We start from the raw sequence: 21,928 nt of genomic DNA on the forward strand, positions 1-21,928 counted from the left end.
GATGGTGTGCAGTGCCAGTGAGTGAGGTGGTGGTGCAATGGATGATGGATGGCCGGCCTCTCGGGGTTAAGAAGGTCTTAGGGATTTCCATTTACCATTGAAGTACCTTACTCTGCCCCGAGCTCCTGGGTTACCCTACCTTAGACCGTCTCCCGGCCCCACCGTCGACCGGCCACATGCCTTGCCGCAGCGTCACCTCTCGTCGTGGTTGGTAGGAGGTAGTGGCACAGAAGGAGAAGCAGAAAGCAGAAAGCAGACTGCCTGCCATTCTGGGCCCCGGCACATTTACATACCTTGCAAGACGGATCATTCATACACATTCGCCTGTCCTATTCCCAGCTTTCGCATCTCTTGGCCCTGCCCACCGCTGTTGTCGGCCTCGTTTCTTCCACTTGTCTGTCTCAACTCTTCTTCCCATCTGTTCCACTGCCCACCTGGCCAATGCAGCAAGAGGAGGCCCTGTCCATCGAGTCTGCTTGTGGCGGGTCCATACCATCAAACCTCCTTACCTGACGAAGTACACAGTTTTTCCATATTCTCCGTGTCCGTCCATTCCACCTCCTTCCTTGACGGAGACAAGGTAGAGAAGAACTGGGACCTTGCTTCCGTAATCACCAAATCTGCCGACCACAAATCCTCGACAAAGACTCACCAAAAGCCCGCGCGCCGGCTGCATTGCTGCTTCTTTTTTTTTCTGCTTTGCGCCGGCCTGCGCGCTCTCGACACCACACCATCCACTGGGCCTACACCGCTCTAAGCCGGCGTGGAATCCAAAGACACAGCTCCCACACGTTCGACGTACGATTTATCGATCGCCGCGCCCACCTTCGCAGATCGCGCCGCGTCTCCCCGCATACGATACACTCCTCCCGTTCTCCTCACCACCAACTCTCTAGAGGAATCGACTACCACCACGGCCGACGATGGCCGACGACCGGCGCAACAGCTCCGAAAGCTCGCCGTCCGCGCGGGAGGGGCAGAACCAGAACCCGGCGCCGACCCAAAATCCGCCCCATGGCCAAACTCAAGATGCCCGCCCGCCACCAAAGAAGCGCAGAAGAGTTGTGATATCTTGCACCGAGTGCCACCGGCGCAAGCAAAAGGTCAGTCTGCCACTCTTTCGAGCGCCCCATTGCCAACTTATCCTGCAACAAGACTGACACTGCTGCCGCAGTGTGATCGAGACTTGCCTTGCGCCAATTGTAAGTCACGCAATAAACAGGACGCGTGCAAATACGAGACCGGCGCGCCGACTGCAAAGGAGCATCGGAAAGCGGAGGCCGAGGGTTCGAGGATGACGCAGGTCCAAAGCCTATCCAATGTCGCCGCGAATTGGGGGTACTCCCACGCCGGGGCATCAACACTCGGCCTCATGAGAAAGATCGAAAGCGCAAATGGCGACGGCTCCATGTCCCATTTGAGCGGCGCAACTCAGGTCGAGGATCAATTCGCTACAAAAGAGCGGTACAAGTCGCTGATCAGACAACTGCCGGCCAAGGGCTACATCGAGAAGCTCATTGAGGTCTACTTCCGCGAGTTCAACTGGCAGTACTACGCCCTGGAAGAGGATCTTTTTATGCAGCAATTCGCCGAGTGGAACAACCTGCCCTTCAGCGTTCTCTCAAACTCTGGACCGCAGGGCCTATCGCCTGACTTGAGAGTGTTCCCAGCCTTGCTGTTCCAGGTTTTGGCCACGGCTCTTTTGACCCTCCCTGAAGGGTCGCATGAGTTCTACGAACATCTCAAGTATGCTGGGAATATGACCTTTGAAGATCTGGCCGCAGACTACAGCGAGTCTGGCGTGGGGATTTTGTCATTGCTAGGAAAGCGGCAAATCACCCTGACGACGGTCCAAGCGTCTTTCCTTCGGGCGGCATTTCTCAAATACATGGCAAAAGTAACCGAGTCGGTAAGTAGTTCTTGCGTGTTTGTCTAGAGACTCTCGAAACTCACACCGAATGAAGTGGCATGCCATTGGTAGCGCGATTAGAGACGCCCAAGAAATCGGTATGCACCGGGATAGCTTGGATCCCCAGCCAGTCAGCGGTGAGACTGAAGATGTTCTGGAAAACATGTGGTTGATTCAGCGGAGACGCAAGCTATACATGGTTCTGATGACATGGTGAGAGCAACTGCCGCGAACAAGGATGGCGGGACATGACTCGGCTGACACCGAACAGGGACATTCATTGTGCGTTGGTCCTGGGACGTCCTGGTAGCATCGACTGGCGCATACTTCCGCCAAGTTTGCCAATAGATACGCCGTTACCAAAGGACCGTCGCAAGACACCCATTGCGCCAAGAGATGATGAGAAAGACCCCCCGACACCATTGACCAGGGGTATCTGGGCATTCAAGCTCGTGGGACCGATGCGGGAGATCCTAGAGTTGGAGCACGATGGCCCGTGTCCCAAAGACTATTCCAAGGTCGATCGTGTACACCAGATGTGTATGGAACTGGACGAAACGACACCCGCCTATTTTCGTCTGGAGAATCCAGATAGGAGGTGGGATGACGAGCCATCTTGCTACTGGCTTCAATCGGCCCGCTTTTACTTGCCACAAATGAACTTGTTCAATTTGATGGCACTGCACCGGCCCTACATCTTCAACAGACCAAAGAGCCGGACCGAAGCGCTCAAGGCGAGCATCGAAATGCTGCATCGCCAAATGCTCACGTTCCAGGGTCTCGATGCTGGGTCGTGGCGCAAGTAAGTTTTCATGGGTAGGAGACGTGATTCATCACTGACTGGGCAACCAGCTTCTCGCTGTTCTTTGGAAGCTTTGACGCCGTGGTGCTGATGGCGACGATATACATCCTCTTTCCGAAAGAGAATCTGGATATGGCAGGAAGCGCCATGCAACACTTCCACTGGACGACGGAGAGGTTCGAGGCGATGCAAGAGAGAAACCCCCTGGCAAAGGCCGCCAAAGGAGTCTTGCAAGCGATATTCGTTAAGTTCAAGAAAGCAGTAGGGAACCCGGCGCCGCCGCCAAGCATGTCGAGTATCGCAGCGCAGACGCCCGCGTCAACGACGGAGAGTAGCAGCAGCATATCAGCACGTGGTTCCGTGTCAACGACGGCGAACACAGCAGACACGCCAGTCAGCAAGAGCAGCACCGTAGCAACACCGACATCGCTGCCAACAGCACCAGAGACATCCTCGTACCCCCTGCCATCATCGCACTCAGAATGGACGATGCCCAACAGCTGGGACTTTACCTCGATCGCGCCACTCTTCCCCATGGGAGATCTCATCTATCACGACCTGAACGGAATACCAGAGGACGGATCATTACCGGCATGGGGAGCAGCGACGCCGCCACCACCGGCAGCCGGACAGACGTTTGAAGGTGATTTTGGGAACGACAGTGTGTGGAATATTCTAAACCAGTACGACCCGACGACCGCTTGAAACCCAGTTTGGAAGCTTAGTTGACAGGAAAGAAGCGAAAGCCACGAAAAGGGCGGCGGCCCAGACTTGATCAGCCGACACTGGGGAATGCCCTGGAAACAAAAAGAAGGAGTATGAGGACTCTGAGCAAACGACAAGGCGACATTGGTGTTCAAACAAAACACAAGGAGAACAGGAGATGAGAGATGCTCGCTTGGTGGCGGCGGCTGAGTACATGACTTCGGCGTACTGTCATTGGCTGTATTTGTTGGTGGGCTGGAATGTGCACTTCCACGGTCGTTGAGTTGACGCCGGACGTCCCCTGTCAAGATGTCAGCAACCCAGTTAGGTGGCAGAGGGCACGGAGGGCAGTCCAGTATCGGGGGATCCCCAACGCGTGGGGCCACGGCATGCGATTTAGCGCCAGCGGAGACGCTGCTCGCTTGGTACGGTTGCTTGCCGGTTCCAGGACCAGATTGTGCATTTGCAAACGCCATGTTCACAAAGTGCAATCAATCCTATTTGGTCACTTTAGGAGGGGAGATAGCAACGATGCGAAATTGAGGACGGGCGTCCAAAATGGATGAGATGGAAACAATCCGTTGAGATTTATTACTCAAAACAAGAAAATGCCCTCAAATCGATACTTGATCACTTTGTCTTGTGAATGGAACATCATGTTGGTTGGTGACAGGGATACCCGCAGTGTAATAAGGCGAGGTATCCGTACCTAGCCCAGGAAAGACGGGAGCGACGACAAGACTGGGCGGACTCGTATCCGAGAAAGTGAGACGACAGGTGGGCAATTTTTTCATCGCATTAAATTTTTGAATTTTTTTCCCCAATCAAGCAGTCAGGGGGGGGAAAGAAATCAATCTACGCCAGTGGATGTGTCGTGGCGTGTCTGACATCTTATCACACAATTGCTTTTTCCTTTTCCCGCAATCGCTTCCAACCGTAAATCCTTTTTCCCCAGCTTCGATCGCAGAGACAACCATCGGCGGTCTCCATCCAGAAAATTTGTACCGGGACCCAGCAGGAAATCAGATGCAGGTTGCTTCTGGCTCACCGCTTTCTTTCTTTCTCCCTCTCTTCCTCTTTCTGCATGCCTTTCTGTTTCCTATACGCGTCTAAGCAAGAAACAGAAAGCAGGAAACAGAAATCTGCATGTTCAAAAGACAGTCGTTGTACCATTCGCTTGACCAGGGGTCGTTTCCTATAAATTCGAGGACGCCGGGGACGTTCACACAGCACGGCTGCGAGACACACGCCCTACCTTGGACCAAGCCAGTTCGATATTCATCGAGGTTGCCTTTTCAGTCTGGCCGTTAATTATTCACCGGTTTTGTCGTTGACCAGCCCAGCCCTGGTCTCGCAATCTCAGACATACATACATACATACATCCATTGACTCCCACCGTTCGTTGCTGCACCACCGCCTTACGTCGCCTCGCAGCGTGTCACTTAACTATCTTACACTCTCCTTGCCTCGAGGCATTCTCGCTGTCTACATTAGCTCGCGCTTGCCTCCATCGCTGCTTTCACCAACCTCGCATTAGCTTGGGGTGAAGGTCCTGACTACGTTAGCTTGTCCGACTCGGAACGCCTTGGTTGCATCGCATCGCATATCGCATCGCATCGCATTCCAGCCCCAGCCAAATCCAGCCCTGCGCAAGCATCATCACCACTCTACCTACCTTACCTTAACCTTTCCTCCTTCGTCTTTCCCTTTTCATCCTTTGGCGATCCAAGTTTGAATTGGTCACCTATCGTCCCCCGTCCTTACTGCACCGCGCGGTCTCTCTTTGCAAAGGCACGTCGCCTTGAATTAGCTGAAGGCACGATTTTTTTATTTTTTGTTTTTAATTGCTTTGGGGAGTCGCGGTCAGCCAGATAAAACTTTTTCCGTCTCCTGCCTGACTTGCGCCGCTCTTGCTGCCACTCGCGCAAGCCTGATCAACACACGAACCGCACGCTTCTCTTTCCTTCCAGCAGGAACGACCTTCCACAGAGCAGATTACCGTATTTAGGTTTATTTGGTCGAATAAGAGGAGGATAAGGCAGGCAGTCGCAACGCACCTCTACCTTACCTACCTACAGACAGCAGGCATACCTCCCACGCCTACCTCACCTCAGTCTCACAGCACCTACCTACCCATCTTACCTTCCCCAACCCTGAATCTGGCTGGTGATACCAAACGCGACCCAAGCACAGGCACGGTACTTTATTCTATTGCCTGTGTCGTCTCCCCTAAGCACCAATAGCAACTGCAGTCATCCCGTCCCTGCTGTCTACCCTCTTGCAGTCACTTGTGCACAGCAAGTCCACACTCAACTGCTGCTTGCTGCCTTACCATCGATACCCTGCCTTTCCTTTCCTCACCTCACATCGCCTGCGCCCACACCCACCTACCTGCACCTGCAGCATCGGCCGGGTCACACCCAGCCCCAGTCTCTCAGTCCAAATGTCGACCAAAAGCAGCAGCACCACCACCTCTTCCACCTTCTCTACCAACGCCAATACAACCCCTGCTGCTCCCTACCTTCTTACGAGCCAGTCCCCCTTGCCTTCCCTTCCCTCTCCGCCCGGCGTCAACGTTCGCTTCCCATCTGCTATCGGCCTCAAAAGCATGGAGAGAGCGAAACCCGTTGCAATGAGCTCCGAAATCATGGACTTTGTCGGCCGTTATCAAACCTTACAGGGTTATCAAGCTGCCAGCGACCAGTTGATGAAGGTGGGTTCGCTTTTACCTTTCCCCCTGTTCGAGTCTTCCTTCTCATTTCCTACCCTTCAAATGGGGCTTCTTTGAAGCTTCCTTCTGGTCTGCAGAGAGACCAAAGCTCCATTTCAAACCCATGCCAGCCGCTGCAAAGCATGCCTTGATTGCTCTGCCCCAGACAGCTCCATCGGCCTAGGTAGCTCAGCCCAATCCGGCCCTGGCTGGTACATATCGCCATGGCTCTCTGGGGAGGCTTCGTGCTGTGCAATGCCTCGCCTGCTTGCTGTCTCACCTCATCGTCTCTGCCCCGCCCCATTACCATTTGCCGTGCGATGCGCGACGAGATGAACCACCGCTCCGTTCCCGCTGAAATTTCACTTTTTCGCATAGAATTAGAGTTTGGAATGCCAGATGAAATGCTGCATTGAGCTAACCGTCTCTTTCTTCCACAGGACCTTTTGATATATGCCAAAGAGATTGAGCGTACAATTGGAGAAGAAAACAGAATCCTCAAGCAGAAGCTACGCAACGCCGAGCTCGATCTTGACCATGCCACCATTTCGAGAAGAGAGATGCAGCAGACGCTTTCAGGCCTTGAGTCAGATAACAACTATCTCAAGGTAAACAGAGGCACCACGGGTTGCTGGATAGCAGCCTGTTTTGGAGGCTCAGAGTTGCTGAACTTTGCAGAACCGCAATCCCTACGTCTTGATACTTATTGATGGCGATGGCCTTCTTGTACGTGGAACCTCGATCTCAATCGTGGCATTTTGTCCAAACGCTGACTCGAGCCATCCAGTTCCAAGAAACATACATCAAGCAGGGTATTGAGGGTGGCAAGCAAGCGGCCTATGCCCTTCGATCCGCCGTCGCCGAATACGTTGGCAGCCAATCCGGCGAAGTTGAGATTATCGCCAAAGTTTGCGCAAACATGTCGGGCCTCGCAAGAGCCATGCGCCGTGACGGCTGCTTGGATAGCGAGTCCGAACTCAAGGAGTTTTCGTTAGGCTTTACACAAGCTAAAGCTTCATTTGATTTCATAGACGTCGGTCACGGTAAGGAACGTGCCGACTCGAAAATCAAAGGTACGTTTCTCGTAATGCTGCCGGCTCTAGGATGGTTATTCGGCAGGTCACGCGACCCAAGATATCAGCCCCGGTTAGGCAGCCTCATTGTGCTTTGCCAGTTGCTGACTCGATTCTGCAGAGGCTACGCGATGGCATTTGAGAAACTACAATTGCAGACAGATTTTGCTGGGCATCTCCCACGACGCAGGATACGCCCCGTTCCTTGACGAGATCCTTCAGGATGCGGATACCCGCGCGAGAGTGAGCCTTATTGAGGGCTTTGCAACGGTCAGAGAGCTGAAAAATACCAATGTCCACATTTTGGATCCTCTCCCCAGCCTTTTCCGAAACCAAAAACTCATTGACCGAAGTGGTGATCGCTCGGCTGAATCCACCTACTTCAAACCGACGACCACGTCGCCGACTCTTGCTGTTTCTTCGCCAGCCTCCGCCACTACACCCTCCTCTTCTTCCTGGGCCGGCGTCACCAAAGCGAGCCCACCTCCTCAAATCACAACCCCGTTAGCTAACAAAAACGTCAACATCCCAATTCGAACAGCCTCTCAGCCGAAACCGCAAACTCCAACATGGAATCCTGGCGAGCGCGGGATTGATCCCCCGATCCCTATTAACCAGTCAGCTCTGGAGAACATCAAGAAACGAACTGGAGCCGCAAAGCTATGCAACAACCACTACCTCCGTGGACCCTGCGCCAAGGGTGACGAATGCTGCTTTGAGCACAAGTATCGTCCTAACGCAGACGAAATCAATGCCATTGCTCATTTGACCCGCCTGAACCCCTGCACCAGTGGTCAGGAGTGCGACGTCGAAAACTGCATTTATGGACATCACGTAAGTTGTATCCTGTGTTGTTCGTCTTGGAAGAGTCCATTGCTCACTATTCCTCAGTGCCCCAGCGTGGTCGGCAGCACTTGCACCCATCCATTTTGCAAGTTCCGCATTACTGACCACCCCCCTGGTACGAAATTCAAGAATGCCAAGATCCACGAGAACTAGAAACCGAAAGATCGTTCTCGAGGAGGAAGGGCAGTTCAGTTTGGGGGATGCAGATTGATGCTCTGGTCTGGTTGTATATAGCACGCAATCGGGACAGACAGATGGGGTGTAGTATATGTGCGTAGATGGACGGACAAGTGGCAAAATGTCGGAATATTCTTCTTTTTGCGGCTAATTCAATGTTATTTCCGAAAACTGTGACGACTTTGTTCTTTGTGACGCTCCCATCCCATGTTTTGGGGTGAGGCCGTTGTTGAACATCGTTATGAGATGACGTTCCGACAAGCTGTCCCGCTTTAGCACACGTCCAGCTCTTGAGGTACCCTGGCCGCCGCGGTGGGCCCCGCAGTGTCATTTTCCCCCACCACAGCGAACCGTCGTTTCCCAACCCCACACACGTTTGCCATGCAAAATCCCAAAGAGGATAGAGCCGCTTTCCCAATCGACAACTGTATCCTCACCTCCCAGATTCAACCTACACCACCAACACCCCACGACGACGACAACGACGCCCGCCCCCCGTCAAGAGGCACACGACTGCACCGAAAAGCCAATCCCCACGCATTCCGTTACCAGATTAATACTCCGACGAAATGTCACACCCACGGGTAGAAGAGGTGGAGGACAGCGACCTCGAGAACTCGGACCCCTCCGAGGGCGACATTGAAGAGTTCAACGACATGGACATTATGCGACGAGTCGAACCCAAGTCCTCCTCCACCTCGTCCGCCCAAGCAGCCGCCGCCGCCGCCTCGCGCATCAACCCCGCCAACATCCCATCGGCGGCCAACGCCGCCCCGCGCGCCGGCGCAGGGTCGTCCGAGTTCCAGACGACCAACGACCCGAAGCAGTACGCCGACTTCCAGTGCCTGTACCCGATCTACTTTGACGCGCGCCGCACCCGCGCTGAGGGCCGCCGCGTGCCCCGCGAGCTGGCCGTCATGAACCCCATCGCCCGCGAGATTGTCAACGCGTGCGCGGCGCTGCGCCTGCCGACGCTCTTCGAGCCGGCAAAGTTCCACCCCAAGGACTGGGCGAACCCGGGCCGCGTCAAGATCAGGATACGCTTCGGCGGCGAGGCCGGGCGCGGCAAGGACGGCGGCAAGGCGTCGCCCAACGCGAAGCCGCCCGGCATGCCCGACATCAAGAACAAGCACCACCTATACATCCTCGTCGCGAAGCACCTGAAGGAGAACCCCACGACGGAGAACAGCGCCGCGCTCAAGGCCCGCGTGCAGGGCGCCCCCGCGCCCGATCCGGGCAAGCCGTGGCCCAAGCCGGCCGTCCCCCGCGGCTGGAAGATGGGCGACCTGTTGCCGTACTTCAGCCCCGCCATGACGGGTGGCGGCGTCAGCGAGAACCTGTTCAAGGACATGATGAAGGAGATGCAGGGCGGAGGAGACCCGATGGCGGCGTTGATGGGGCAGGCCGCGGGTGGTGGTGGTGGCAGTGGTGCGGAGGAGAAGGCGTCGAAGAAGAAGAAGGGCAAGGGCAAAGCTTGATAGGGGCCGCCCCCAAGATCTGAGAGAGACAGAGAGATTCGGACAAAAAAAAGGTGCCATTTTTCTAGACATGCATATCATGAGGATAAACCGGGACCACGAATCATGACGATATCACGGACGGGGACACATACATTTCACCGACAAAAACATCGTACAAAGCGTGTGGAAAAAGAGATAGATGCTGAGCATAAGGATGGGGGGTATATCTAGCCACTAGTCCTACTACCACCGAGCATCATTGCATGATAATCATACTGCCGCCAAGCGGCCCTGCAATCCTTCCCACTCGCGTGATCCAACAATTTGCACGTCTCGCCCGCCGCCGGGCACCATCTTGCCGTCCGCGTCCGGCAGACGGATCTGCAGCCTCGCCGCCACGCTTCTCATCATTTGCTTCTTCTGCGCCGCGGCATCCTTGCGGCCTAGTACCACCTCCGACTTCTTCAGCACCGAGTCCCGCCAGCCCTTCCACGCCGCGAGGTCCTCCTTCTGCTTGGCCGCATGGTACTGCGGGGTACTGCGAGCCGGCTTCGAAGCCAGCTTGTCTTCTGGCAAAGTTCCCAGATCGTACACCTTTGCAGATGTTGTGAACTTGACTAATTCGCTAAGCACGTCCTTGCCCTCGGCCATGACCAAGGCACGACGCTGCTCGACGACCGACGGGGTCTTTGTGAGTGGCTCGGCCAGCCAATCGTAGTTGTGCTGCTCTGTCGTCCTGGCACGTCTATTGTCCTCGCGAAGATAGCGCACGGCGGCTTGCAGGCTTGCAATGTCGCTTTTGAGAGCGTCCATCTCCCGAGCCGTGGCGACGGCACGCTCCTGTCCAGCCTTGGCACCCGCCGCACCAGCACCGTCCGCGAAGGCCTTGCTGTCGCCAGCAATCTTCTTCCATTTGTCGCGGTCCGTCTCCAACGTCTTAAGCTCGCGATCCTGCTTGTCAATGTCCTCCGCAAGACTGGCGGCCTTTTGCTTGGCGGCCTCGATTTGGGCCTCGAGATCCTCGATACGAGAGGCTTTGGCATTAGCATCCTTCATACGCGACTCGAGGGTCTCGATCTTGAGGTTCGCCGTGCTGAGGGTCTCCTCGCGCTGCGCAATAGCCCTGCGGGCTTCATTGTGCTCCTCCTTAAGGCGGCGCATTTCCTCCTCAGCGTCGACCGGAATCGTCTTGATGGCCTTGAGCTCCAGGGACCGAAGCTTCCACGGCGCGGGAGTGACGTCGAACTCCTGGGTCTGCGACAAGTCCGTGCTGAGTGCAGCCAAGTCAGAGATTTGACTTGTAAGGGTGCGAAGTCTAGACAAGTAGGTGGAGAACAGATCGGACTCGCTCGACATGGCGACCTTAACGGTGGCCTTGGCAATTGTATCTTGGATCTCGCGGTGCGTGTACGGCTCACTGCGGCCCTCTTCATGCAGAAGAAGGTGAAGATCCAGACCAATCTCGCGAGCCAAGGCAGCAAGTTGGCGGGTGGCATCCAAGCACTGCTCAAACGACTCCTTGGTCTCGTGCGGCAGCGCCAGAGACCTGGCCTTGAGGTCCTGGAGAGCTCTGACAGCCTTGCCAGCAATAACCTTGGCGCTGCGGGTCTGGTTGACGACCAGCTCGGCCTTCTTATTAAAGTGCTGCGCCATCTCGTCCTCGTCAGACTCTGCGGGCACAGCTCGTTCGACCATAGCGCGCAACGTAGCAAAAGTGGTAGCGGCAGAGTCGAGGTGGCTCTGCATCACCAGAGTCTGCATGTACGTATCCTCAGCAAAGTCGGGCAAATCATTCGTGAGATGGACCTCAGCGAGATGCGACATGAGTGCAATGGTGCGCTGGAGTTCATCCGCGCATTTCTTCTCCTTGAGCTCATCGCGGCGGAGGCCGTCGATCCATCCATTGAGAGCACGCTCGACAGGCTCCAGCTCAAATAAGGCGTTCTGGTATCGCTGGAACTGCTCAATGGAGCAGTGGCTGATGGCATTGGTGAAGCGCTCACACATGGAGGCAACCCATGTGAGCTTGTCAATGGCGTCGCATGCAGCAAAGATGTCGTCTTCGTGGCCGGGGTGGGTTTGACCGTTGACACGTTCCTTGATGAAGCCTTGCAGAAGCTCGGCCTTGAAAGCCAGTCTCTTGAAGCGCAGCAGGGCGAGAACAGAGTCTTGGTCCTCCTTGTAGGTATCGGGAAGGAAGAGCTTGACGATCTCGAGATGCTGCTCGGCTTCTTGAGCCTCCAGCCTGCGCAGCTCGAGGTCGATAGTCTTGACCTGGGCCTTGGAAGCAGATATCTGAAGCTTCATGTTCAAGTCCATCATGGCACGGGACTTGCTGTTGAGCTGTTCAGACTCCGTCTCAGTCACTGCGTGCGATGCACGCATGTCCTCAAGATCACTTTGAAGGCTGGTTACAAGACCTCGGAAGCGGGACAGAGTGTACTCCATATCCTCCAAGGCCTCCTCTTGCTCGCCTGCCCGTCGAGCCTGCTCAGCAATGACACTGTCCTTGAAGTCGAGTTCCTCCTGCATCTCCTTCTCGTTTTGCACGTGGTTGATTTCAAGCTCGTCGTTGACCTCCTTAAGATTCTCGAGATCCTCAATCACGGCCTTGAGCTCTTCGATCTGCTCAGACATGCTCATGTTGCGCTCGGTCAGATCCTCAATCATGTCTTCGGCGCCGAGCGCCGTGTCCAGTTGCTGGCGCAGATCCTCAACAGCCGCCTCAGACTGGGCAAGCTTCTCCTTTGCTGCTTCAAATTGCTCTTGCACAGCGGTGTAGTCTTGCAAGTCGCTCTCCAGGGTCTTAATCTGGTCCTTGAGCTCCTCCTCTTGTTGTTGCGTCAAGTCTCGAAGTCGCAGAAGAGCCTCACGAAGGCGCTCGTTGGTTCTCTCCATCTGTAACCAGCCGGTGCTGGCACGCTCTTCCGATGACATGCCCTGTCCGAACTCTGCGTTCTCCTCGCGGAGAATTTCCACCTCGAGCTCCAGTTCTTCCGACTTTTGCTTCAAAGCCTCGAGCTCGACCTTAAGAACCTCGGCCGTCTCCTCGGCCATCTCTCGATCCAGCGTTGCCAGCTCCAAAGCCGTCTCGTGCTCCATCTGGATATTCTCGATGGACTCAAACCTAGTCTCCGCCTCCTTTAACTGTTTGCGCAGCTCATTGTTCTCGTTCTGTTGCGGTTGATACTTGGCTTGCAGCTTTTGGATGATGGACTCGAATCTATCCCTCTCGCCTTGGACTTGCTCCAGCTGTTTCAGTTTTTCCCTGTCCTCTAATCTCTTTCGTTCAAGGACCTTTAACTTGGCCTTGAGGTCCTCGATTTCCTTGTTGGCAGCGGCTGCGTTTGTTGTAGAACGGGCGGTAGTTGTCGCCGCTGGTCTCGCGGATGTACTTGAAGGGCCGGCTGACCCTGATGTCAGCTTCTCGAGGGCTTTTGTCCTTGCCTGGACGGGGCTGTTGTCGCCGATATCCTTGGATGGCGATGTAGCATCATCCCCGCTCTCGGTGGACTTTCCACCTCCCATGTCTGCCGATGGTCGTCTGGTAGAAGATGCTGTTCTCCCAGTCATGGAGAGCCGGCCGCTGGTTGGCCTTGTGGCGGTTGGCCTCCCCGATACCGAAGAAGTCGACGGCTGCCGCGTCCGCGTGGTAGGTATCGGCGGGGGGCCCATGGACGTTCGCGTGCTTGATGCGCCTGGTCGCGTCGTCTTTGTTCCCACAGTTGAAGTGCGAGTATTTGACGGGGTAGTAGTTCGTGATGGCGCGCCACTCGATGTAGCTGATCCGAGCTGTTTTGTTGGTGACTTGGTCGGAGACTGGGCGCTTCATGTTAATCATCTGTCCCTTGATCCAAGCCGACAACGGGATGGACACTTACCCTGAGCATACCCGAAGACGGCCGAGGCCCCTTAGGTCCCGGGCTCGGACTCGGCGCGTTAAGGCTCATCCTCTTAGTCAATCCCGAATCCGTCGCCGCCCGCCCGGTGCCCGGATTGAAGCTGCTCGGCCGGCTAGGCCTGCGAGCTGCGGGCTTCGCAGTCGCCGGGGCCTGGGCGATGATGGCCAACGTCGTGGGCCGCACGAACATGCCATGGCCCATTCCACAATCAAAATACCGTTCGCCCTGAACGCTTCCATCGTTCTTCCCGCTGTCGTCCTCGAGCTCGATGCCGACCCAATCACCGCTAGCGAAGTGGGTTGTGCCGACGAAGCGCACGATGCCGGTCCGACCATCTGACAGACGCACCGTCTGTCCAACTCCTAGGTCCGACATTGTTGCAAGCGCCCTTCGTTAAGATATAAGCATATTCGATGTTGTGTTGTCGTTGGGTGCGGGCCTATGGAGAAGCTCCCCGTGATGTGGTGTGGATGTTGACGTTGTGTTCAGATGTCATTCTAGGGGGGCATGGGATGCGCGTCCAGTAGAATAAACGCGCTGAGACCAGCCCGGAGCTTGCTGCGGCGCCCAGCTGCAGGGGCAATTGGAGCTACCTTATGCTGGGGTGATGTATGTCAATTGAAACTTGTGCCTGATTGGCCCGTACTTCTACCTTGCCTTGCAGCTCAGGGTCCATACAGTGCGATATCATACCTACTTGGCCATCCTACATAGCATAAAACAGCATAGCACAAACAAGCACAAGTCCGTGAGCTCCGCAGTGCAGACAATACAGAAAAACAGCACTAACAGTCAACATAACAAAGCAGCAAACGGCCTTCAAAGATTCAGACAGAGACATTGTCTTACTTGCCCTGACATGGCATACTGGCGCCTCTGAGCTTGCATATCAGCGCGAACCTCTGTGCGAATCATGCCCTTGGCTCGCAATGCTACAATCCTGTCCTCCAGTTCGATCGATTTTCACTTTACATGCAAATCACCATCCTCCCGCAATGTCGACTTCTCGTGATTGGTTGCAAACGGACTCTTCGCAAGACTCATTCGATCATGACGGCTCGTTATTTTCCTATCTACGCCTACGCTATGTCGAGAAATAAGACAAGAAACGGTCTCAACCCGACAATCAACTCTGACCAAATCGCCGAAACATAAGGATATCAAATCATTAAATTCGCTTTTTTCGCCGTTGTCAACCTCGGCCAAATCCCTCCTGGAAACTGGCTCCTCGGATCCACTCGATCACCTCGAAACAAATGCGCCGCTCAGCCTTCTCGTCTAGTGATTTGCCGTGCGCAATCCTGACCACAATTACACCGGGACCTCTGAACTCCACGGCACCTCCTCGGGCAACTTCGTCCTCCGCTGCAGTCTTGACGTAAATGACGAGGTCGGGGCCAATGACACCTCTCCAAAGGGTTGACATCCATTGCCAATGGTCGACAGGGGCGTACGAGTCGGAAATGGGTATCATGCAAGCATACTTGTCCGAGATGGTCAAGCTAAAGCCCGCAGGGAGCAACGCAATAGGCGTCTTGGCTGGCACCGATATCGAGTTGTGCCTCGAGCCAACCAGCACCTCTCCCTCCGACGCTCTTCTGCTCGGCGGATGATCATCAAGTCCGAAGGCTGGCTTGGTGGTGATGTGCTTGACGATTTCCCTCGACTTCTCGTGCCACCTTACCATGGTCTGCATGTAGTTGGAGAACAGCTCCGATGCCTGGACACTCGGCTGTGAATGGCTGCTCTTTCTGCTGCTGGAGACGGAAGCGGTGTCGTTCATCTTGGTGTCTTCTTCAGCAGACATGACTGAGATAGGTGTGGTGGGTGCCTCGCTCCAGATCTTCAGGTCAATCTCAGTCAGACCCAACAGAGACCGGTGGATGGCTGTGCCGACCTGCTCCAGCTGCCGCGGATCAGCCCCTTCAACGGCAATGACTGCGCCACGGGTCTCGATATCAGGGCTGGTAGGGCCTGGCGGTGCCAGAGTCGGGCTAATCTTTTGCAGCACCTTCAGCTTGCTCAGAAAAGGTATCGTCATAATCATGGCTTCAATGCTCTGCGCCCAGGCGTCTCGAGAGTTTGCAATACCCAAACCAGCGGCCGGGTGTGCGCTTGGGCGGTCGTTCGTGTCGCCATCCCTGCCAAGCGGCGGGGAGTTCTGGGTCTGCAGAGGCGGCAGACGAAGGCTTTCGTCAAAGGCAGAGCCGCGGTTCGGTCCTGCGTATCCAGGGTGATGCGGGCGCGGAGGAGGCGCCATGGCGCCGTGGCCAGACCTCGTGAGGGCAGAGGGGCCAGGCAAGGGTCCGTAACCCGGCACAGGCGGAGTTCCCGGCATGCTCAGCGACGATCGGGGCTGTCTCGATAGAGGGTGTCCAGTGTACGGACCCGGTGACGGGACGGCTTGGTAGTGGCCCATAGCGTTGAAGCGGCGCCGCTTGAGCTCCGGCGATGGCGAGGTCGCCTCATACTCTTCGTCGACGTCTCGCAAGTTGCCGTATTGGTATTGCATAGGTTGTTTACCGCCAGGCAAAGCATGGCGGAGCTGCTCGCTGTCACCGCCGCCCCCCCGCAAATCTCTCGAATGGTGAGGAGGCATGCTTGATTTTGCTGCAGTCGGTGTAACAAACGGTGTTGAAGGCGTTCTGGGCGTAGCGATGAATCTGCCTCCGCACTTGGGGCAACGTCCTGTGTCTCCTCCAGAGGATGGGCCCGACCGGCTTCCCGGTCGTCCACCGCGTCTTGGTTGGTATCGGTAGTCGGGATATTGTCGTTGATGTCGTATTTTCTCTTCCTCTGCGAGCTTCTTCCAGCTATCCTTTACGTCTTCGGGTTGTATCCTCCACTGCTCGCCAATGATCTTGGATATCTCTGGATTGGAAAGTCCTGGGTGTTGCGCGATGACCTGGGCTTGGTGGTGTTGCCTGTATAAGATGAAGGCTATCAAAGAACAGCAGCGTTAGCCAACAGGCGTTGCACAAGTGTCCAGCTGCCGATTTGAATCAAACAACAAAGACGGTCTGCCGAGTTTCTCGTCTCAAAATGCGTCTGCGACAGAGCGTCGGCATATTCTGGCGAAAGGATGGCGAAGGAGGAACCAAAGGAAGCGGGCGTCGAACTCACCGTTGCGTGGCCTTGGAACTTTCAGAGCGGGCGTGCATAGACAGATGTAGTCTTTGCTGCCCTCGCCGCCCATCGGTCCTGTCTCCAAGCTGTACTCTTTCGCCCTCGAGCTGTTGTTTGCTTCCTCAACATCAATAGAAGCAGCGCGTTTCCTACTTGCTCGACTACCAGCTGAGCTTACAGAGTCAGGTCCTTCGTCTGTCCCCTGGCTTGCTCTGCGCTCCATGGTCGCCTGGGCAGAGTTGTCCCCAGAAGAAGAGGTTGACCGCCGCGGTCTGGGAGTAGAAATCACATCTGCCATCTTGGGACCTGGAAGGTTGGGAGGAGGTGCAAACGGGTGTGGTGGTGGTGGAAACGGTGACAGGTGGTAGATGGCGGTCGGTTCGGCTGGTTGGTTTGGCTATGCGACGTTCGGACTTACACCATGCTTCGGAGAGGGGCGTTTGGAGAAGGATAGCAGCGACAGACGGGGGGGCGTGTACGTTGTATACGGTGAGAGACACGACGGGATGCCAGGGTTTGGTTTGGTTTGGAAGAGATGGCGGGACAGGTGGTGGGTGGGAGCTTGAGCGAAGAAGAATGGCAGTAAGTGTTTGGGAGGACGTGAGAGACAGATGGAGAGGTATATCGGGGAACTGGAACGAGACAAGACAGGCGAGATTCCCTCTCTTACTCTCCCCTCGTCGGGACGATTGTTCGCTCCGTTCTGTACGTCTTCTTTGTGGTTTCGAGATGGCGGCTACCTATTCAGCAGAGACGGGGTAGACAATGACCGTCCAACTCAATGACCTTATGTTCAAAGATGACGGTTGCCATTATGGGGGAGAAAGGACATCGGGGGTGAGGGCAGGGCGGTACGTTGTTGTCGCGGCGGCGGTGACGACGAACAGCAACGACAACGGAGAAGGCGCGGCAAGGAGCAGCTGCAGCAGCAAGAGAAGTGGAGGGAGGGAGCAGCAGGTTTCGAGAGGAACGATCAGAATGAAGAAACAGAACAGAGAGCGTACGAACGGACGAGAGAGGAAAGCAATGGCTTTGGGGAAATGTCTCGGGAATGTGCCGGCACCCAAGCTGTTGCAGATGAGGGTAGAGCTCCTTTGTGAGGAAGCGTTTGTTCCGTGGCCGGGACGACTCAACTCACTCTGTCCACCAGTGCTTTCCGTTCGCAACTGGGGAAAAGCAGATGGGCAATGCGTTTTGGCCCCTTTCTTGCGACCCCGGAGAACAAAATGATAGGTTCCCTTCGGGTCCAAGTCCGAAGTTGCAGAGCGGAGGACAAGAAGGCGGAGAGAAAGACGCGGCGGCAGCGGCGACGAGGCGAGGAAAGATGGATAATGAGATGTTGGGTGACCAGAGCGACACACCGCGCGCAAGGCCACGGGCTTTGAAGAATTCTTACCCCCCGACCTTACTACCCTGCCCAGGTCATGCTTAAAGGTTGAGAATGGGGAAATTATACAGGTCGAGAGATACAGACGAGGGAGATGCAGCACTCAAAGCAGCCCTATTCTTGGGTGTTATTTTAAGAATTCCATCCTTTCATGTCGTCTGCAATTCAGGAAAGGCTTGGCAACACCGCACGTACACCCTCCTCCTCTCTCTCTCTCTGTCTGGTCCCCTACCAGACGATGTTTCTAGGTCGGCGAACTACTAATTGATGGTACTACTGCAACATCTACCGCGGCGAGCGCGGCTACCTTCTCCTCCTTGGCCCCCTGCTTTTCCTCACCTAACGGCGCCGAGATCCCCTGCCATCAGCCAGCCTCTCCTCAAAGGAAAGCATGCATACCGACTGCAGACCGATGGCCCTGTGAGACGTCAAAAACAATGACCTCGCTTGTCCGCGGTGGTGGTGTGGTATGGGTGTGGTGTGCCAGGGCCAGGCGGAGAACAGTGCAAGGGAAAGAATAAGTGAAAGAAGGGGAATGAATGCAAGTAGGTTGGTTGGAATGTTCAATCAAAACCCGCGCTCCCACCCAAAGAACAAAGACAATGGGATGTACGTCGAACCAACACAACCACCCCTGGCCGAAAGTAGTCTAGGTTGGTAGAAACAGCAGCTCCCACGTGATGAAAGGGAAGAAGGCGAGAACCCACTCCCAGGCGTTTACCATAATTCCTCGTTCCAGTGGGTTCTTCTTCCTGTCTTCTTGGAAATGTTTTTAAAATTTGATCGGCAAGGACACCATGCGTTTGGCGTTGGTGATGTCTCTGATGATGAGCGCCAGAGTACCATGGGATGAGATGTGGGACCAGGGTTCAGAACGGGAGACTGAAGACGCGGTGAAGGGCTGGCTACCTACAAGTTCCCCATTGCCAATTGCCTCTGGTTGGGCTAAAGGCGGCATCGGCATCGGGCGGTGCGTGGATGTCTCTCGTTAGGTATTGTTTTTCTGGTTCGCGGCCTGCGAATGTCTTATAATCGGGAGGGCGGCCCTACTTTTTTTCCTCATCTGGGCTTTTGTTTTGCAAACAGCGTTGCTCCATCTCGCCCACCCACTTTCGCTTCTCGGGGGTCTGGGCCAACTCGAGACAAGGAAATGGGAACCAACGGGAAATCACTCGTCGCTCGTGGCCCAGAGAACATGTCACCCGGCATTCGTTTACTCGCCCCTTGGAAACTCAACAACACAACTTGGCTCTCACGGACCCGACTGAGACAACTGGCTGGTATCTCCCACGGAATATCATCATCGTAAATTATCACAGCAAATGAAACGCCGTGAATTACCTGTTCTGGTCTTCGATAATGTGACAAGTTCTTTTACAACGCCGTCGCCATCCTTCATCCGAGAAACTAAACGGGGGACCGTGACCTCTCACTCTCTATCCTACCGAACAAGCATGCCTCTGTTGACTCCTCTCACGAGATGTAACCTCGTCCGTTTTCGCTGCCCAGAAGGCTGGCGCTGCGCCGCGAGTCCAGGAAGAGGTCCTCGCACTCAGCCACGTCCTGGACATCGATTTGGCTGCGGCCGTTTGCCTTGGAAAGAATGCTTTCATTGGGGTTAGCCCGGATGTCTCACTCTAGCCGGTCGATCCACGATTCAAGAGAGGGGGGAAACCGCATGGGGATGAGTAAGAGAAAGCGGTGGGAAGCAAGCAGCAGGAACAAGAAAACGATCATTTCTTCACTTACCTGGCGGGTGTCAGCAGTTGCAGGCAGTACCGCAGGCTGATGCGAACGCCGTGCTCCGCAATCTTGTCCAGGGCGGCATCGGTGATAGGCACACCCTCGGTCGTGGCTCTGATGCGAACAATCCGCTTGATCTCGTCCAGCTGGTAGGGCGTCGTGGGAACGATGAGAAGACGGGTCAAAAAGTCGGTAGGGATGCCGTGCGCCGCGACGATGTCGTCCGTACCGCGAAGGGTGGCCATTCCTCTGTTGGATGCCAGCACGACAATCGGAGAGATGTTCGATTCCAGGGCCCGGTTCAGGTACGTGAAACACTCGACATCGAGCATGTGCGCCTGTTGTTGAAGATTAATCCACCGGTCTCAGTTCGCGTCAGACAGGACATGAAAGTTCCGCTTACCTCATCGATGAAAAGCACGCCAGGGACAAGCTCTGCGACGCCCTGGTCGATGTACTTACTCACCACCTTATTGATCTCGCCGCGCAGTTTGTCCGTGATCTCGGTCATCTTGGGCTTCATCAGCTGTCCCATCATGCTCATAATATCTTGACCGCCTTGGGGCCGAGCGTTGGCGACGTCGAGGTCATGAAGAGTAACATCCTGCACGATCTCCTTCTTCTTGTGCACCTCACCCTTCGGGATGGGCACGTACTCCTCGGCCTCAAGATCAAACTCGGTTGCATAGGCATCTGATCTTCCCACGCGCTTGCAGGCACCAGTGTTCGCCTCAATATAGATGACGTCTCCCACTGAAACTCTCTCCTTCTGGATGGCTTCGTATATGCTCGGGTCCAACCGCAGCTTCTTCTGTCCCTTCGCGCTCTTCAGGCCGATCAGGAGTGTGCTGATGGTCTTGCCGTATCCGCCCAGAGGGTTCTCAGCCTCCTCGGGAGTGAGCTCTGTCACCTCGCCCTCATAGACCTCCTTCGTTTCCCGAACCTTCAGGCCGATTGCGCGGCGGAAGTTCTCCATCAACACCTCGGTCTTCTTTACTTCTGTCGAGTAGATTTCGCTGCCAACAATCGGGCAGAAGGGGATCTTGGTTCCGAGTTCTTGGCTGATGGCAAGCGCAAGGGCCGTCTTTCCTGTTCCAGGTCCACCGGCGAGCAGAACACCGCGACCGGCCATCTTGTGAGCGCGAATGAGATCGACTACGATACCGCATGCCTAAAATTCGTCAGATCTGTCAGTAATTACGCTGCGCAATCACGAGGGATGCGGCTGACCTCTCTTGCTGTGGTTTGACCGACGAAACCAGACGCCTGCTTCTCTGCCGTGCCATCTTGCTTCAATCCTAGGCCCTTAATGTGGGTGTGGGCAGCAGTGCGGTTCTCGCGACTGTTTCCCTTAACCTCACTGATCTGGACCATCGTCGCGGCGGGGGCGTCGGTTGCCGGGGGTCAATTATTCGCGTATCAAGGCTTTCGTCTGCAATTGGTGTAGCGGAGCGTTCGGGAATGGCGTTGCGGTCGCAATGAATTCGCGGGCTTCGATGGGGGTTGATTGGCGTTGGACGGGCTTGGTTGAAGCTTCCAAAAGATTTTGGGAGACGCGCCTCACTCTATCCCTGCAAAGCTGAGGCGCACAGTGCAGGCGCCGGCCGGCACTTTGGGAACCTGGCCCCACACGTGACCTCGGGATAGCTTCCTGTTTGCACCTCCTTCCATATCATTCACATCCAACTGTCCGTCTGGATTTAGCATTCAATTCCGATTCAGACAATTCTAGTGTAGAGCTGTCAATTTCTACTCCTTCGCGGGTAGGAAACTACAGAAAATGACTACTTCACGGGCATTCATCAATACCCGGACCCGAGACCTTATCCGGTGACGGAAGTCAGGCGGGATGTACTGGGGTCACGGAAGGAAATCCATCCCTTCTCATCTCGCCTAGCGTTTGGCTTCTTCCGCTGAGGGCCCACGATGACCTACTGTAGGCACCTGGATCTTGATCATCAGGGCGAAACGGCGTCTATTGTTACACAGCGTGTCGTCCACTGTCTTGCATTCTTCTCTCAAGAATCCAAGGTCGCACCATACTTGTCACCAAGTGTGTATTCTTTTGGAAACATGATTCAAATCAC

The 21,928-nt window shown here is 55.3% G+C and overlaps 6 protein-coding genes across 6 annotated transcripts; 3 read left to right on the forward strand and 3 right to left on the reverse strand.

Annotated features, from left to right (window-relative positions):
* Positions 1-923: 923 nt before the first annotated feature.
* GCG54_00002125 (uncharacterized protein) lies at positions 924-3,416 on the forward strand (the record flags this gene model as incomplete). Its single annotated transcript, XM_045402222.1, has 5 exons — positions 924-1,103; positions 1,175-1,909; positions 1,965-2,122; positions 2,181-2,711; positions 2,762-3,416. The coding sequence occupies 5 exons, from the start codon at positions 924-926 to the stop codon at positions 3,414-3,416; spliced, it is 2,259 nt and encodes a 752-aa protein (XP_045258584.1).
* A 2,444-nt stretch (positions 3,417-5,860) lies between these two features.
* On the forward strand, positions 5,861-8,199 carry GCG54_00002126 (uncharacterized protein; the record flags this gene model as incomplete). The annotated part of the gene is made up of 6 exons (XM_045402223.1): positions 5,861-6,130; positions 6,568-6,735; positions 6,806-6,853; positions 6,915-7,200; positions 7,322-8,034; positions 8,092-8,199. The coding sequence occupies 6 exons, from the start codon at positions 5,861-5,863 to the stop codon at positions 8,197-8,199; spliced, it is 1,593 nt and encodes a 530-aa protein (XP_045258585.1).
* Positions 8,200-8,792: 593 nt separating this feature from the next.
* On the forward strand, positions 8,793-9,701 carry GCG54_00002127 (Signal recognition particle SEC65 subunit; the record flags this gene model as incomplete). Its single annotated transcript, XM_045402224.1, has 1 exon — positions 8,793-9,701. The coding sequence occupies one exon, from the start codon at positions 8,793-8,795 to the stop codon at positions 9,699-9,701; it is 909 nt and encodes a 302-aa protein (XP_045258586.1).
* A 252-nt stretch (positions 9,702-9,953) lies between these two features.
* GCG54_00002128 (Dynactin isoform) lies at positions 9,954-13,960 on the reverse strand (the record flags this gene model as incomplete). The annotated part of the gene is made up of 3 exons (XM_045402225.1): positions 9,954-13,240; positions 13,305-13,509; positions 13,565-13,960. 3 exons carry the CDS (start codon positions 13,958-13,960, stop codon positions 9,954-9,956), a joined length of 3,888 nt encoding a protein of 1,295 aa, XP_045258587.1.
* An 817-nt stretch (positions 13,961-14,777) lies between these two features.
* Positions 14,778-17,009, reverse strand: GCG54_00002129 (Mating-type protein a-1; the record flags this gene model as incomplete). Its single annotated transcript, XM_045402226.1, has 2 exons — positions 14,778-16,525; positions 16,709-17,009. The coding sequence occupies 2 exons, from the start codon at positions 17,007-17,009 to the stop codon at positions 14,778-14,780; spliced, it is 2,049 nt and encodes a 682-aa protein (XP_045258588.1).
* A 2,562-nt stretch (positions 17,010-19,571) lies between these two features.
* GCG54_00002130 (RuvB-like helicase 1) lies at positions 19,572-21,215 on the reverse strand (the record flags this gene model as incomplete). Its single annotated transcript, XM_045402227.1, has 4 exons — positions 19,572-19,704; positions 19,848-20,179; positions 20,245-21,012; positions 21,072-21,215. 4 exons carry the CDS (start codon positions 21,213-21,215, stop codon positions 19,572-19,574), a joined length of 1,377 nt encoding a protein of 458 aa, XP_045258589.1.
* Positions 21,216-21,928: the final 713 nt, after the last annotated feature.

The sequence above is a fragment of the Colletotrichum gloeosporioides genome, assembly GCF_011800055.1.
Source record: "Colletotrichum gloeosporioides strain Lc1 chromosome Unknown consensus_84, whole genome shotgun sequence".
Lineage (NCBI taxonomy): Eukaryota > Fungi > Ascomycota > Sordariomycetes > Glomerellales > Glomerellaceae > Colletotrichum > Colletotrichum gloeosporioides.